Source organism: Corylus avellana, chromosome 11, assembly GCF_965113065.1.
Source record: "Corylus avellana chromosome 11, dhCorAvel1.hap1.2, whole genome shotgun sequence".
Taxonomy (NCBI): domain Eukaryota; kingdom Viridiplantae; phylum Streptophyta; class Magnoliopsida; order Fagales; family Betulaceae; genus Corylus; species Corylus avellana.
This window is the reverse complement of record NC_142500.1, coordinates 13,811,603-13,825,189: the sequence shown is the minus strand read 5'-3', so window position 1 is coordinate 13,825,189 and position 13,587 is coordinate 13,811,603. Positions and strand designations below refer to the sequence as shown.

Genomic DNA, 13,587 nt, shown 5'->3' with positions numbered 1-13,587 from the left:
ACCCTACTCTCTCTCTCATATATTTTCTTTCTTTATTTCTGTTATTTTTATGCGCTTAAATTCACACAAACAAATTATTCTCTTTTGAATTAAGTTAAATTTAATCTTTCAAATTTTGATAATTGAACCCCTGCAGTCCTTGAGGCTCGACACCCTCAATATAGCCCTATCCTACGGGATTTGTTCTATTGCGAGTGGTAATTTTATAATTGATATTTTTGGTCACAAAAATACCACATCAATTTTTGGCGCCGTTGCCGGGGACTGCTTAACGGTTTCATTATCTCAATTTAAGGATTGATTTTAGCTTAATAATTTATTTTTCTATTTTCGGTTACTAATTTTAATTCTGTTTGGTTTTTATTTTTTTAGAATTTGCAAACAGGTCCGAAAGCTGCCTTCTCTGTGACTGAGATCGAGCGCAGACCGCGTGCGATCGAGCTCACGGACGCACTCCAGCAGAAATCAAGCCTGTAGTGCTCGAGCCCTCTCCTCTTGCCCTCGCACCCATCTGCGGCAGTACGCTCGAGAGCACCCTGCTGTGCGATCGAGCGCACTTGCGGCAACCTGCATCCACAACCCTGAGTGCATCTAAGGCTGTTTGTGAGCCTTGTTTGTTTTCTGTTTTAGCTTATTTTCTTTTTGTTCTTTTCAAATTTCTGTTTAGTTTATGCTAGGTCGTTGTTCATTGTCTTTTCGATTAATTTCTAGTGACCTTGAAATTGAACGCACTCTTAGACAAATTAGATCCCAAAGGAACCCTAATTTGCTAGAAGAGCGTTCCACTGAGACCATGGGAGATGGTAACCACGTAGCTTTGCAGGATCACTATCTTCCTACCACTTACACTACTCCCACATGTCTCTGGTTGCCAGAAATTACGGCAACCCATTATGAAATTAAGCCCAGCACTATACGAACTTTACCTTCTTTCCTAGGGCTTAGCACTGAAAATCCTTATGACTTCCTCAGTGATTTCGAAGCAATTTGTGATACCACTAAAATGAATGGATTCACTGAGGATGCCCTAAGGATGCGTCTTTTTCCTTTCTCCCTCAAGGAAAAAGCCAAACATTGGTTCTAGTCCTTAACACCCAACTCTATCACTTTTTGGGCTCAATTGCAACAAGAATTTCTTAAGAAGTACTTTCCCATAGGAATGACCAATGACACTGGAGAGCTATCACTAGTTTCTCCCAATATGAGGGAGAAGATTTCCATGGGACTTGGGATAGGCTACAGAGCTTGCTTCGATCATGTCCACACCACGCTTTCCCAAAATGGCAGCTTGTGTAGTGTTTCTATGATGGCCTGACCGAGTCCAATAGAAAAATGGTGGATGCATCATGTGGGGAAACTTTCATGTTAGAAAGTGAAGATGAAGCATGGGCTATGTTTGAAAATTTGAGTAACAATTCTCTTCAGCAGGTTTCCACCAGACGAAGGGCACCAGCACCTAAAGCAGTCAAGACAGTGAGTTTGTATGAAGCAGGTCATCCCCCAAATATGGCTAACCAAGTAGTTGAGGCTATTACCAAGAAGCTAGACCAATGGATGATTGCTGGTTTTGCTCCTAATGCTGCTCACACACACTCAATACCTGAACCATGTTCATTCTGTTCCAGTACTATGCATCATGTAAATAACTGTCCTGTTATGGGAAATTATATTGATATTGCTAATGAGCAGGTGAATGCAGCTTTCTCCAAACCGGGTAATGATCCATACTCCAATACCTATAACCCAAGGTGGAGAAATCATCCAAATTTCTCATGGAAGAATCCTAATTCGGGCAACTCAGCCCTAGGGCCACACAATCAAGCTCAATCCAACAGGCAGCCCTATCAACCTCATTCCACTTACCGGCCTCCACAACAGCAATACCAGGCAGCAGAGTCTAAATTGGAGGATCGGGTGCTCAAAATAATTAGTGAGCTAGCAGGCGAGATAAAGCAGACAGTCAAAGCTCAAGAGGAAATAGTAAACTCTCACTCACAATCCATTGCCAAGCTAGAAGCTCAAGTTGGACAACTTGCCAACACTCTTAATAGAAGGGACGAAGGAAAGCTTCTGAGTAAGCCGGTGGTAAACCCTAAGGGGCACTACATGGTAGATGAGGGCACTTCATACCATCAGAAAGTTCAGGCCATCACCACTTTGAGAAGCGGAAGAGTAGTTGACAATCATGTGGAGGAGAAGAAGGATGAGCACACAGAGGTTGCACGGAATCCGCAAAATGATAAATGTAAGCAAGTAAGCAATGAGGCTTCGTCATCAGTAGCTCCCACTCCAGAGATTCCATATGAGCCACGGGCCCCCTTTCTAGAATGTCTCAAGGCACCATCCCACTTTAGGAAACAAGGAGAGAAAATTCAAGGAATGATGGAGATGTTCAAACAGGTGAAAATCAACCTTCCTCTTCTTGATGCCATCGCACTAGTGCCTGCCTATGCCAAGTTCCTTAAAGACTTGTGTACTCAAAAGAGGAAGACCAGCAATAACATCCCCAAGAAAGTCCTTCTGATTGAGCAAGTGAGTTCCCTGATTAGGCACAACACTCCTCCGAAGTTCAAGGACCCCAGGGCTGCTACAATTTCATGCATCATCGGAAAAAAGGAGATTGATAAGGCACTCTTAGATCTGGTAGCTGGTGTGAATTTACTTCCCTATTCAGTATATTAGCAGCTCGGCTTAGGGGAGCTGAAGCCCAGCACAGTAATTCTGCAATTAGCTGATCGGTCAATTAAGAAGCCCAGAGGGATTGTAGAAGATGTGATCATCCAGGTGGGCAAATTTTTCTTCCCAGTCGACTTTATAGTGCTTGATACCAAGCCTATACCCAATCCTGAGAAGCTGGTTCCTGTCATTCTTGGGCGTCCCTTCTTAGCCACAGCAAATGCATGTATCAACTGTCGAACTGGATTCATGGAGATCTCATTTGGCAATATGAAGGTTCGGTTGAATATCTTTACTGCATTTCAGCATGCTCTTGACCAGAATGAGTGTTTCTTTTTGGACAACATTGAAGAATATATAGAAGATTCACTACCTAGTCTCCTGACAAAGGATCCAGTGGAAGCCTGCTTGAATTACTTCGATTTTGAAGAATTCCATGATTTGCTTGAAACAGCTGCAAGTGCAGATTTCCATCCTTGGAGAGTAGTAAAGGAACCCCTACCTGTGACTTTGACCACTCCTCCTGTTCCTTCTTTACTGTCTCCACCGAAGCTTGAGCTAAAGCCCTTGCCAGCAAAACTCTAGTATGCATTTCTTGGGTCTAACAACACTCTGCCAGTTATCATTGCTTCCGACTTGCAAAAAGACCAAGAAGACAGTCTGCTCGAAGTGTTAAAGCAGTACAAGGAGGCTATTGGATGGACCGTGGCAGATTTGAAAGGCATCGACCCCTCTATCTGTATGCACCAGATCCATTTGGAAGAAGATGCTCGACCCTCCCGTAAAGCACAGCGCCGGTTGAATCCCAACATGAAAGAGGTAGTTAAGTTACTTGATGCAGGCATCATCTACCCTATCTCAGATAGCAAATGGGTGAGCCCCACTCAAGTAGTTCCAAAGAAATCCGGCATCACCGTCTTGGAGAATTCTGCAGGAGAATTGGTTCCACAGCGCACAACTACGGGATGGCATGTCTGCATCGACTACCGGAAGCTCAATTCCCATACCCGGAAGGATCACTTTCCGCTCCCATTCATTGATCAAATTTTGGAGTGTCTTGCTGGCCAGAGCTACTATTGCTTCTTAGACGGCTATTCCGGGTATAATCAGGTTGTAGTTGATCCCCAAGACCAAGAGAAGACGACGTTCACATGTCCATTCGGCACCTTTGCTTACCGACGCATGCCTTTCGGCTTATGCAACGCACCTGCCACATTCCAGAGATGTATGATGTCTATCTTCTCCGACATGGTGGAGAAATTTTTGGAGGTATTCATGGATGACTTTTCTATTTTTGGATCTTCTTTCGATAACTGTCTCCATAATCTTTCACTTGTGCTTCAACGTTGCAAAGAAACTAACCTGATTCTAAGTTGGGAGAAGAGCCACTTTATGGTGCAGGAAGGTATAGTTTTAGGCCAAATAGTGTCAAAAAGACGTATTGAGGTGGACCGGGCTAAAGTTGAGCTAATTGAAAATCTACCGCCGCCCACTTCAGTGAAGCAGATCCGTTCTTTCCTAGGGCATGCCGGCTTCTATCGCCGCTTCATTAAGGACTTCAGCAAAATTTCCAGGCCCTTATGTAACTTGCTTGCTAAGGACGCCCCTTTCAACTTTGATGAAGCATGTCACGATGCATTGCAGAAGCTTCGGTCTTTGTTATCTTTGGCCCCTATCCTGCTACCTCCTGATTGGTCTTTGCCCTTTGAAATCATGTGTGATGCGTCCGACTATGCTGTGGGTGCAATTTTGGGACAACGGGTAGGCAAGCTTCCTCATGTCATTTATTATGCTAGCAAGACTCTAATGGATGCTCAAGTCAATTACACAACCACCGAGAAAGAATTGCTAGCTGTGGTCTTTGCTATGGATAAATTCCGCTCATATCTTCTGGGTTCAAAGGTTAACACTTTTTCTGATCATGCTGCTTGATAAGCGCCGAATGTTGCACATTCAAGCCCCTTAATTTACATATGTTAATTCCTTAGCATTGTTATTTGTTTGATTTTGTTTTGTTTTTGTATTTCAGGTCTCATTTGACAAACCTTTGGAAAGTGGGCTTAAAAGACAACAATTGGAGCATTCTGGATCTAGGATCGATCGCAGCACCCCTGGGATCGAGCGCACCTGCGCTCGAGTGTCTGCGGCCAAGGATCGAGCACATGCCTGCGCTCGCGCGCATATCAGCTAGGCTCGAGCGCACTGCGCTTGAGCGCACATAGTCTCGGATCGAGCGTACACAGGCGTACAGTGCACGGCAAGAATCCTTTTTCAGCATGGGCTTGGATTTCAGTCTCCCAATTGGACTGGGAGACTGACTTCCGACTTTCTGAGGATTTTTAGGGTTTTAGGGTTCTCCTAATCCCTATAAATAGGGCTCTAAACATTGTAAATAGACATACCGCTTCTAGAGCAAGAAAAATTTAGTAAAATTGTCTGTGGAGCTTAGGAGATCATGAGCAGTTTCCAAGCACATGGTTTGATTGTGTTTAATTTCTAGTTCTTTTATTTATGCATATTGATTGTATAACACTGAGGATTGCTACAATTGATTTATGTTCTTCATATTAAATGCAATTGTTCTTAAATTCCAATTCAATATTAGTAAAATTCTTATCTTGTCCTAGAAATTATTTTACTATTATTGAACTCAAATCATTCTTATTTTCTCTGATCATAAGAACGATGGTTATACAGTGGTTCTTAATCGACATGCAATCAATGGGGTTAGATAGACCATACGTAGGAAAGACGGATTGTACTACACCCTAGTTTAGTGTAATTTAGGTAGACGATCCGTGCCAACCAAAGATGGGTTATGCTATTCCATTGATTGTATGAACTTATTTTTCAATCATATGTTTCTTATTATAATATGCATAGAATAGATTGCTAAATACGGTTGACCATTGATGTGCGGATTGTGGTGAAGTCAATACCCTACCCTCTCTCTCATATATTTACTTCTTTTATTTCCGTTTATTTCATGCATTTTAAATTCACACAAACAAATCATTCTCTTTTAATTAAGTTAATTTTAATCTTTCAAATTTTGATAATTAAACCCCTGCAGTCCTTGAGGTTCAACACCCTCAATATATCTCTATCCTACGGGATTCGTTCTATTGCGAGTGGTTATTTTTATTATTGATATTTTGGACACAAAAATACCACAATCAATTTTTGGCGTCGTTGCCGGGGACTGCTTAACGGTTTTATTGTCAATTTTTAAGGATTACTTTTAGCTTAAAAATTTATTTTTCTATTTTCAGTTACTAATTTTAATTCTGTTTGGTTTTTGTTTTTAGAATTTGAAAACAGGTCCGTAGGCTGCCTTCTCTAGGACTGCAATCGAGCACAGGCCGTGTGCAATCGAGCGCATAGACGCACTCCAGCAGGCACCAAGCAAGCAGCGCTCGAGCCCTCGCCTCTTGCGCTCGCACCCATCTGCGGCAGTACGCTCAAGCGCACCCAGCCGTGCAATCGAGCGCACTTGCGGCAACCTCCATCCAGACCCTAAGTGCATCTAAGGCCGTTTGTGAGCTTTGTTTATTTTCTGTTTTAGCTTAGTTTCTTTCTGTTTTCTTTTAAATTGCTGTTTAGTTTATGAGAGGTCGTCGTTCTTTGTCTTTTCCATTAATTTCTTGCGACCTTGAAATTGAACGCACCCTTCGACAAATTAGATCCCAAAAGAACTCTAATTTGCTAGAAGAGCGTTCCACTGAGACCATGGGGGATGGTAACCACGTAGCGTTGCAAGATCACTATCTTCCTACCACTTACACTACTCCCACATGTCTCCGGTTGCCGGAAATTACGGCAACCCATTATGAAATTAAGCCCAGCACTATACGAAGTTTACCTTCTTTCTTAGGGCTTAGCACAGAAAATGCTTATGACTTCCTCAGTGATTTCGAAGCAATTTGTGATACCACGAAAATGAATGGATTCACTGAGGATGCCCTAAGGATGCGTCTTTTTCCTTTCTCCCTCAAGGAAAAAGCCAAACATTGGTTCTAGTCCTTAACACCCAGCTCTATCACTTCTTGGGCTCAATTGCAACAAGAATTTCTTAAGAAGTACTTTCCCATAGGCATGACCAATGACACTAGGAGAGCCATCACTACCTTCTCCCAGTATGAGGGAGAAGATTTCCATGAGACTTGGGATAGGCTACAGAGCCTGCTTAGATCATGTCCACACCGCGGTGTCCCAAAATGGCAGCTAGTGCAGTGTTTTTATGATGCCTAACCAAGTCCAATAGAAAAATGGTGAATGCATCATGTGGGGGGACTTTCATGTTAAAAGGCGAAGATGAAGCATGGTCTATGTTTGAAAACTTGAGTAACAATTCTCTTCAGCAGGTTTCCACCAGACGAAGGGCACCAACTCCTAAAGCACTCAAGACGGAGAGTTTGTATGAAGCAGGCCATTCCCCAAAAATGTCCAACCAAGAGGTTGAGGCTATCACCAAGAAGCTAGATCAAATGCTGTTGACTGCTGGTTTCGCTCTTAATGCTGCTCACACACATACTGAATCAAGCTCATTCTGTTCCAGTCTTATGCATCATGTAAATAATTGCCCTGTCACTAGAAATTATACTGACATTGCTAATGAGCAGGTTAATCCAGCTTTCTCCAGACCGAGTAATGATCCATACTCCAATACCTACAACCCCGGGTGGAGAAATCATCGATATTTCTCGTGGAATAATTCAAATTCGGGCAACTCAGCCCCAGGACCACACAATCAAGCTCAATCCAACATGCAACCTTACCAACCTTATTCCACTTACTGGCCTCCACAGCAGCACTACCAGTCTCCTTCAGAGTCTAATTTTGAGGATCAGATTATAAAACCAATGAATGAGCTGACCAGCAAGATAGAGCAGTCGGCCAAATCTCAAGTGGAAATAGTCAACTCACATTCCCAATCCATTGCCAAGCTAGAAGCTCAAGTCGGACAACTTGCCAACACCATCAACAGAAGGGACGAAGGAAAGCTTCCAAGTCAGCCCGTGGTAAACCCTAAGGGGCACTACATGGTAGATGAGGGCAATTCATACCATCAGCAAGTTCAAGCCATCACCACCTTGAGAAGCGGCAGAATAGTTGACAATCATGTGGAGGAGAAGAAGGATGAGCACACGGAGGTTGCACCAAATCTGCAAAATGATAAATGCAAGCAAGTTAGCAATGGGGCTTCATCCTCAACAGCACCCACTCCAGAAATCCCATATGAGCCACGGGCCCCCTTCCCAAAACGTCTCAAGGCACCTTCCCACTTTGGGAAACAAGGAGAAAAAATACAAGGAATGATGGAGATGTTCAAATAGGTAAAAATCAATCTCCCCCTTCTTGATGCCATTGCACAAGTGCCTGCCTATGCCAAGTTCCTTAAAGACTTGTGTACTCAAAAGAGGAAGACCAGAAATAACATCCCCAAGAAAGTCCTTCTGACTGAGCAAGTGAGTTCCCTGATTAAGCACAACACTCCTCCGAAGTTCAAGGACCCCGGGGCTCCTACAATTTCATGCATCATCGAAAAAAGAGAGATTGATAAGGCACTCTTAGAGCTGGGAGCTGGAGTGAATTTACTTCCCTATTCAGTATATTAGCAGCTTGGCCTAGGGGAGCTGAAGCCCACCACAGTGATTCTGCAACTAGCTAATCGGTCGATTAAGAAGCCTAGAGGGATTGTAGAAGATGTGATCATCCAAGTGGATAAATTTTTCTTCCCAGTTGACTTTATAGTGCTAGATACCGAGCCTGTTCCCAATCCTGAGAAGCTGGTTCCTGTCATCCTTGGGCGTCCGTTCTTAGCCACAGCAAATGCATTCATCAACTGTCGAACTGGAGTCATGGAGATCTCATTTGGAAATATGAAGGTTCGGTTGAATATCTTTACTGCATTTCAACATGCGCCTGATCAGAATGAGTGTTTCTTTGTGGACAGCATTGAAGAATATGTAGAAGATTCACTACCTAGTCTCCTGACAGAGGATCCAGTGGAAGCCTGTTTGACTTACTTCGACTTTGAAGAGTTCAACACTGACCGGTACATCAAAGAGGTTCATGAATTGCTAGAAACTGCTGCAAGTGCAGATTTCCATCCATGGAGAATAGTAAAAGAGCCCCCACCTGTGACCTAAAGCACTCCTCATGTTCCTTCTCTACTGTCTCCACCGAATCTTGAGTTGAAGCCCCTGCCAGAAAAGCACAAGTATGCATTTCTCAAAGCTAACAACACTTTACTGGTCATCATTGCTTCTGATCTTCAAAAAGACCAAGAGGACAGTCTGCTAACAGTTTTAAAGGAGCATAAAGAGGCCATTGGATGGACCGTGGCAGATTTGAAAGGCATCGACCTCTCTATCTGTATACACCGGATCCATTTGGAAGAAGATGCTCGACCCTCCCGTGAGGCACAACGCCGGTTGAATCCCAACATGAAGGAGGTAGTAATGAAAGAGGTAGTCAAGTTACTTGATGCAGGCATCATCTACCCTATCTCAGATAGCAAATGGGTGAGCCCCACTCAAGTGGTTCCAAAGAAATCCGGCATCACCGTCGTTGAGAATTCTGTTGGAGAATTGGTTCCACAGCGCACAACCACGGGATGGCGTGTCTGCATTGACTATCGGAAGCTCAATTCCCATACCCGGAAGGATCATTTCCCGCTCCTATTCATTGATCAAATTTTGGAGCGTCTTGCTGGCCAAAGTTACTATTGCTTCCTAGACGGCTATTCTGGGTATAATCAGGTCGCAGTTGATCCGCATGACCAAGAGAAGACGACATTTACATGTCCATTTGGCACCTTTGGTTATCGACGCATGCCCTTAGGTTTATGCAATGCACCTACCACATTCCAGAGATGTATGATGTCTATCTTCTCCGACATGGTGGAGAAATTCTTGGAGGTATTTATGGATGATTTTTTTGTTTTTGGATCTTCTTTTGATAAATGTCTCCATAAGCTGTCACTTGTGCTTCAACGTTGCAAAGAAACTAACCTAATTTTAAGCTGGGAGAAGAGCCACTTCATGGTACAGGAAGGTATAGTTTTGGGCCATATAGTGTCCAAAAGAGGCATTGAGGTGGACCGGGCCAAAGTTGAGCTCATTGAAAATTTACCCCCGCCCACTTCAGTGAAGCAGATCCGTTCTTTCCTAGGGCATGCCGGTTTCTATCGTCGTTTCATCAAAGACTTCAGCAAAATTTCAAGGCCCTTATGCAACTTGCTTGCTAAGGACGCCCCTTTTCACTTTGATGAAAGCATGTCATGAGGCATTCCAGCAGCTCCGGTCTCTATTATCTTTTGCTTCCATCATGTAGCCGCCTGATTGGTCTTTGCCCTTTGAGATTATGTGTGATGCATCCGATTATACTGTGGGCGCAATTTTGGGACAACGGGTAGGAAAGCTTCCTCACGTCATTTATTATGCTAGCAAGACTTTAATAGATGCTCAAGTCAATTACACAACCACCGAGAAAGAATTGCTAGCTGTGGTCTTTGCTCTAGATAAATTCTGCTCATATGTTCTGGGATCAATGGTTATAATTTTTTCTGATCATGCTGCTCTACGACATCTGCTGGCCAAGAAGGAAACAAAGCCTCGGTTGATTCGCTGGATACTACTTCTGCAAGAATTTGACATTGAGATTCGGGACAAGAAGGGCACTGAAAATGTTGTTGCTGACCATTTGTCACGGATTTTATTTGAGACACCCCAGCCGGTTCCTATTCATGACTCCTTCCCAGATGAGCAACTCTTGGAAATTACTCCGGTAAACCCGCCGTGGTATGCTGATATTGTCAATTGTCTAGCTACAGGTCGGATTCCTTCTCATTGGTCTAAGCAAGATAAGGACCGGTTCTTCAAGGAAGTTCGATTCTATTTTTGGGAAGATCTGGAGTTGTTCAAGTATTGTGCTGATCAGATCATCCGACGTTGTGTCCCTGAGAGTGAATTTTCCAGTATCCTCACTTTCTGCCACTCTCTAGCTTGTGGAGGCCATTTCAATGCCAAGAAGACAGCAACCAAGGTTCTACAATGCGGATTCAAATGGCCCACCTTGTTCAAAGATGCCTATGAATTCTACCGAGCATGTGAGAGATGTCAACGCCTAGGAGCTATGACTCGGAGGGACATGATGCCGTTAAAACCCATCCATATTGTCGAGATTTTTGATGTCTGGGGTATCGACTTCATGGGACCCTTCCCACCATCTTGTGGATATGAGTATATTTTGGTAGGAGTGAATTATGTCTCTAAATGGGTAGAAGCCATTGCCACAAAGACCAATGATCACAAGGTTGTGGGGAAGTTCCTCCAAGCCAACATTTTCAGCAGATTTGGTACTCCTCGGGCTATCATCAGTGATGGAGGTCGACACTTTTGTAACCAGTTTTTCAAGGCTTTGCTTCTCAAGTACTCTGTCACACATAAGGTAGCCACTCCCTACCATCCTCAAACAAGTGGCCAAGTGGAAGTTTCTAACCGAGAGATTAAGCATATTCTGGAAAAGACGGTACGGCCAGACCGAAAGGATTGGTCCTTGCGCCTCAATGATGCATTATGGGCCTATCGCACAGCTTACAAAACTCCCATTGTAATGAATCCCTATAGGCTAGTATATGGAAAGGCGTGTCACCTCCCTGTGAAATTAGAACACAAGGCTATGTGGGCAATCAAGCAGTTCAATTTCGACATGCAAGCAGCTGGTCCCCACCAGAAACTTCAGTTGACAGAGTTGGAAGAGTTGCGGCGAGATGCATATGATAGTGCTCGCCTTTACAAGGAGGGACTAAGGCTTTTCATGACAAACATATCCTGCCCAAGACATTTGTGCCGGACAAGAAAGTATGGCTCTTCAATTCCAGACTCTGGCTTTTCCCTGGCAAGCTCCGCTTCAGATGGGATGGCCCCTTCATAGTCACCTCGGTGTCGCCCCATGGCGCCGTAGAATTGCGGGACCCAAAGAATGGCACTTTTTTCAAGGTCAACGGTCAAAGGTTAAAGCCCTACATTCAGAACGTCGAGCCAGGTACAGACGTGGAATCCGTCGATCTGACGGATCCCGTCTACTTTTTTGATTAAGGCATTGCCACCCTGGGCTCGAGCCCCACGACCCTGCGCTTGAGCCCACGCTACGTCGGATCGAGCGCAGCAGCTCCACACTGCCACACACTTGCACGAGTACGCTCAAGCGCACCTTTAGGAGCGCTCGAGCGTACCCTCGCCCATCTCTTTCACCCTCTGCGCAAGTGCGATCGAGCGCACTCGTCCAGAGGCCTCACGTGACCTTTTTAGGTCATGATTCCCCCTTTTCTTTCCCCCATTTCTTCCCCCCGGCGCCGCACCCAGTCTTCTCTCCCCCACCACTGCGCGCACCAAGCACCACCGAACACCACCACTCACCACCCCGCCGCACTCCCCTACCACCGCTGAAACACCCAACGCCGCCCCCCCATTCCCTCTTTCCTCTCCTCCATTCCCTCTTTCCTCTCCCCCATCCCACCTTTCCCAAAATCCCACCGTGCCCCATTTTCTTTCAAATTTTTTTGTGGAAATCAGCAGTCTGTGGGTCCACGGACTGCTCTATGTTGGTTTTTCTCTTTTTTGCAGGGGGTTGGGCAGCCGTGTAGGGTGGTTCTCCACCACCTCCACTTTGCAGTGCACACCAAGTGTTCGACGAAAAGCCCCAACGAAGCCCAATCATGCTTCCGGGCCCTGCATCCACCTCCCGGTCTTCCCCTGCTTAGGCCACCACCCCAGAGGCCCCATCCCAGCCGTTACCACGCTGTGGGAAGCAACGGAAGCTGATCTTGGAGACCTCCTTTGCCATCGACACCGTTTTTCGAAGCCTCCAAGCAACAAAGTGGGCGGTCAAAGAATGTCTACGGTGCGGCCTCACTGCACTGTTCCAGCCAGTTAACCCCGTTGGTTACGAGGGCCTGGTCTGGGAATTTTATGCCCATCTCACCTTTGACTGCACTCGGCCGGGCATCCTCGCCTCATCGGTGGCGGGCATGGACGTTGAGTTGACACTTGACGACATTGCGGCTGCTTTGCAATGTTTGCATACTTGCCCTACTGACATTTTGGCTCGGGATGGTTCTCCTCAGTACTCAGACCTGCCGCCCGACCTCACACTGCAATACATTGTGGATGATATATACCACGGCCGTTACACCGACGACCTCCACAACTGCACAAGCAAGGTCCTGCTGCTATCCCGCCTATGGTTCGTGGACTTCGTCTTGCAGCGGAATGTGTGTCCCTTTGGACACAAGACTCAGAGGCACAACCCCTTCCTTGCTACTCGCTACGCCTTTCAGAGAGGCTTTTGGATTTCCATCCCCCAACTCATTTGGGATCAGATACACAAGTTATGGGACGAGGCGATTGTGAGGCGCACTCAGGGCTCGTCATCATGGGGGCTTCCATTTCCTTTTCTCCTTACCCATATCCTTCAGACCCGCGGCATTGATGGGCCGATCTCTGCACACCCACAGTTTGGCCTGTTCCAGTGGAACCAGAGTTATTCCCACATGCCGAGACGCCATCGGGAGCCTGCAGCAGCTGAGCTCGTTCGGGACGCTGATGGGCCTGTACATAATGAGCCACCTGCAGCTGAGCCGGTCGACAGAGAGGGAGCGGCATCGACCGTCACTATCACCATGTCACAGTATGAGTCGCTCCAGAAAGAACTGCAAGATCTCCGATCTGAGCTTGCTTCCCGGAGTGCGGAGGATAGGAGCCGGGCAGATGAGACATTTGAAGCGCAGCAAGAATTGCTGCGCGCCATTTTAGCAAGGCTGCCACCTGCTGCAGGGGTATCGTCTTTTGCGCCACAGTGACAGGTTAGGTGCCTTTATCCCTTGCACTATTTTATTGTTGTTTT

The 13,587-nt window shown here is 45.5% G+C and overlaps 1 protein-coding gene across 1 annotated transcript; it reads left to right on the top strand.

Annotated features, from left to right (window-relative positions):
- Window positions 1–1,554: 1,554 nt before the first annotated feature.
- On the top strand, window positions 1,555–4,608 carry LOC148583133 (uncharacterized). Its single transcript, XM_088511577.1, has 7 exons — window positions 1,555–1,689; window positions 1,879–2,456; window positions 2,550–2,673; window positions 2,785–3,260; window positions 3,543–3,786; window positions 4,078–4,437; window positions 4,579–4,608. The coding sequence occupies exons 1-7, from the start codon at window positions 1,555–1,557 to the stop codon at window positions 4,606–4,608; spliced, it is 1,947 nt and encodes a 648-aa protein (XP_088367703.1).
- Window positions 4,609–13,587: the final 8,979 nt, after the last annotated feature.

Excerpts from the sequence above, each read along its gene's own strand:
- LOC148583133 (XM_088511577.1), top strand. The coding sequence starts at position 1,555 with ATGATTGCTGGTTTTGCTCCTAATGCTGCTCACACACACTCAATACCT. Across the intron at positions 1,690-1,878 it reads TTGATATTGCTAATGAGCAG|CAATACCAGGCAGCAGAGTC; the intron begins GTGAATGCAGCT and ends CCTCCACAACAG. Across the intron at positions 2,457-2,549 it reads CTAGTGCCTGCCTATGCCAA|GCACAACACTCCTCCGAAGT; the intron begins GTTCCTTAAAGA and ends TTCCCTGATTAG.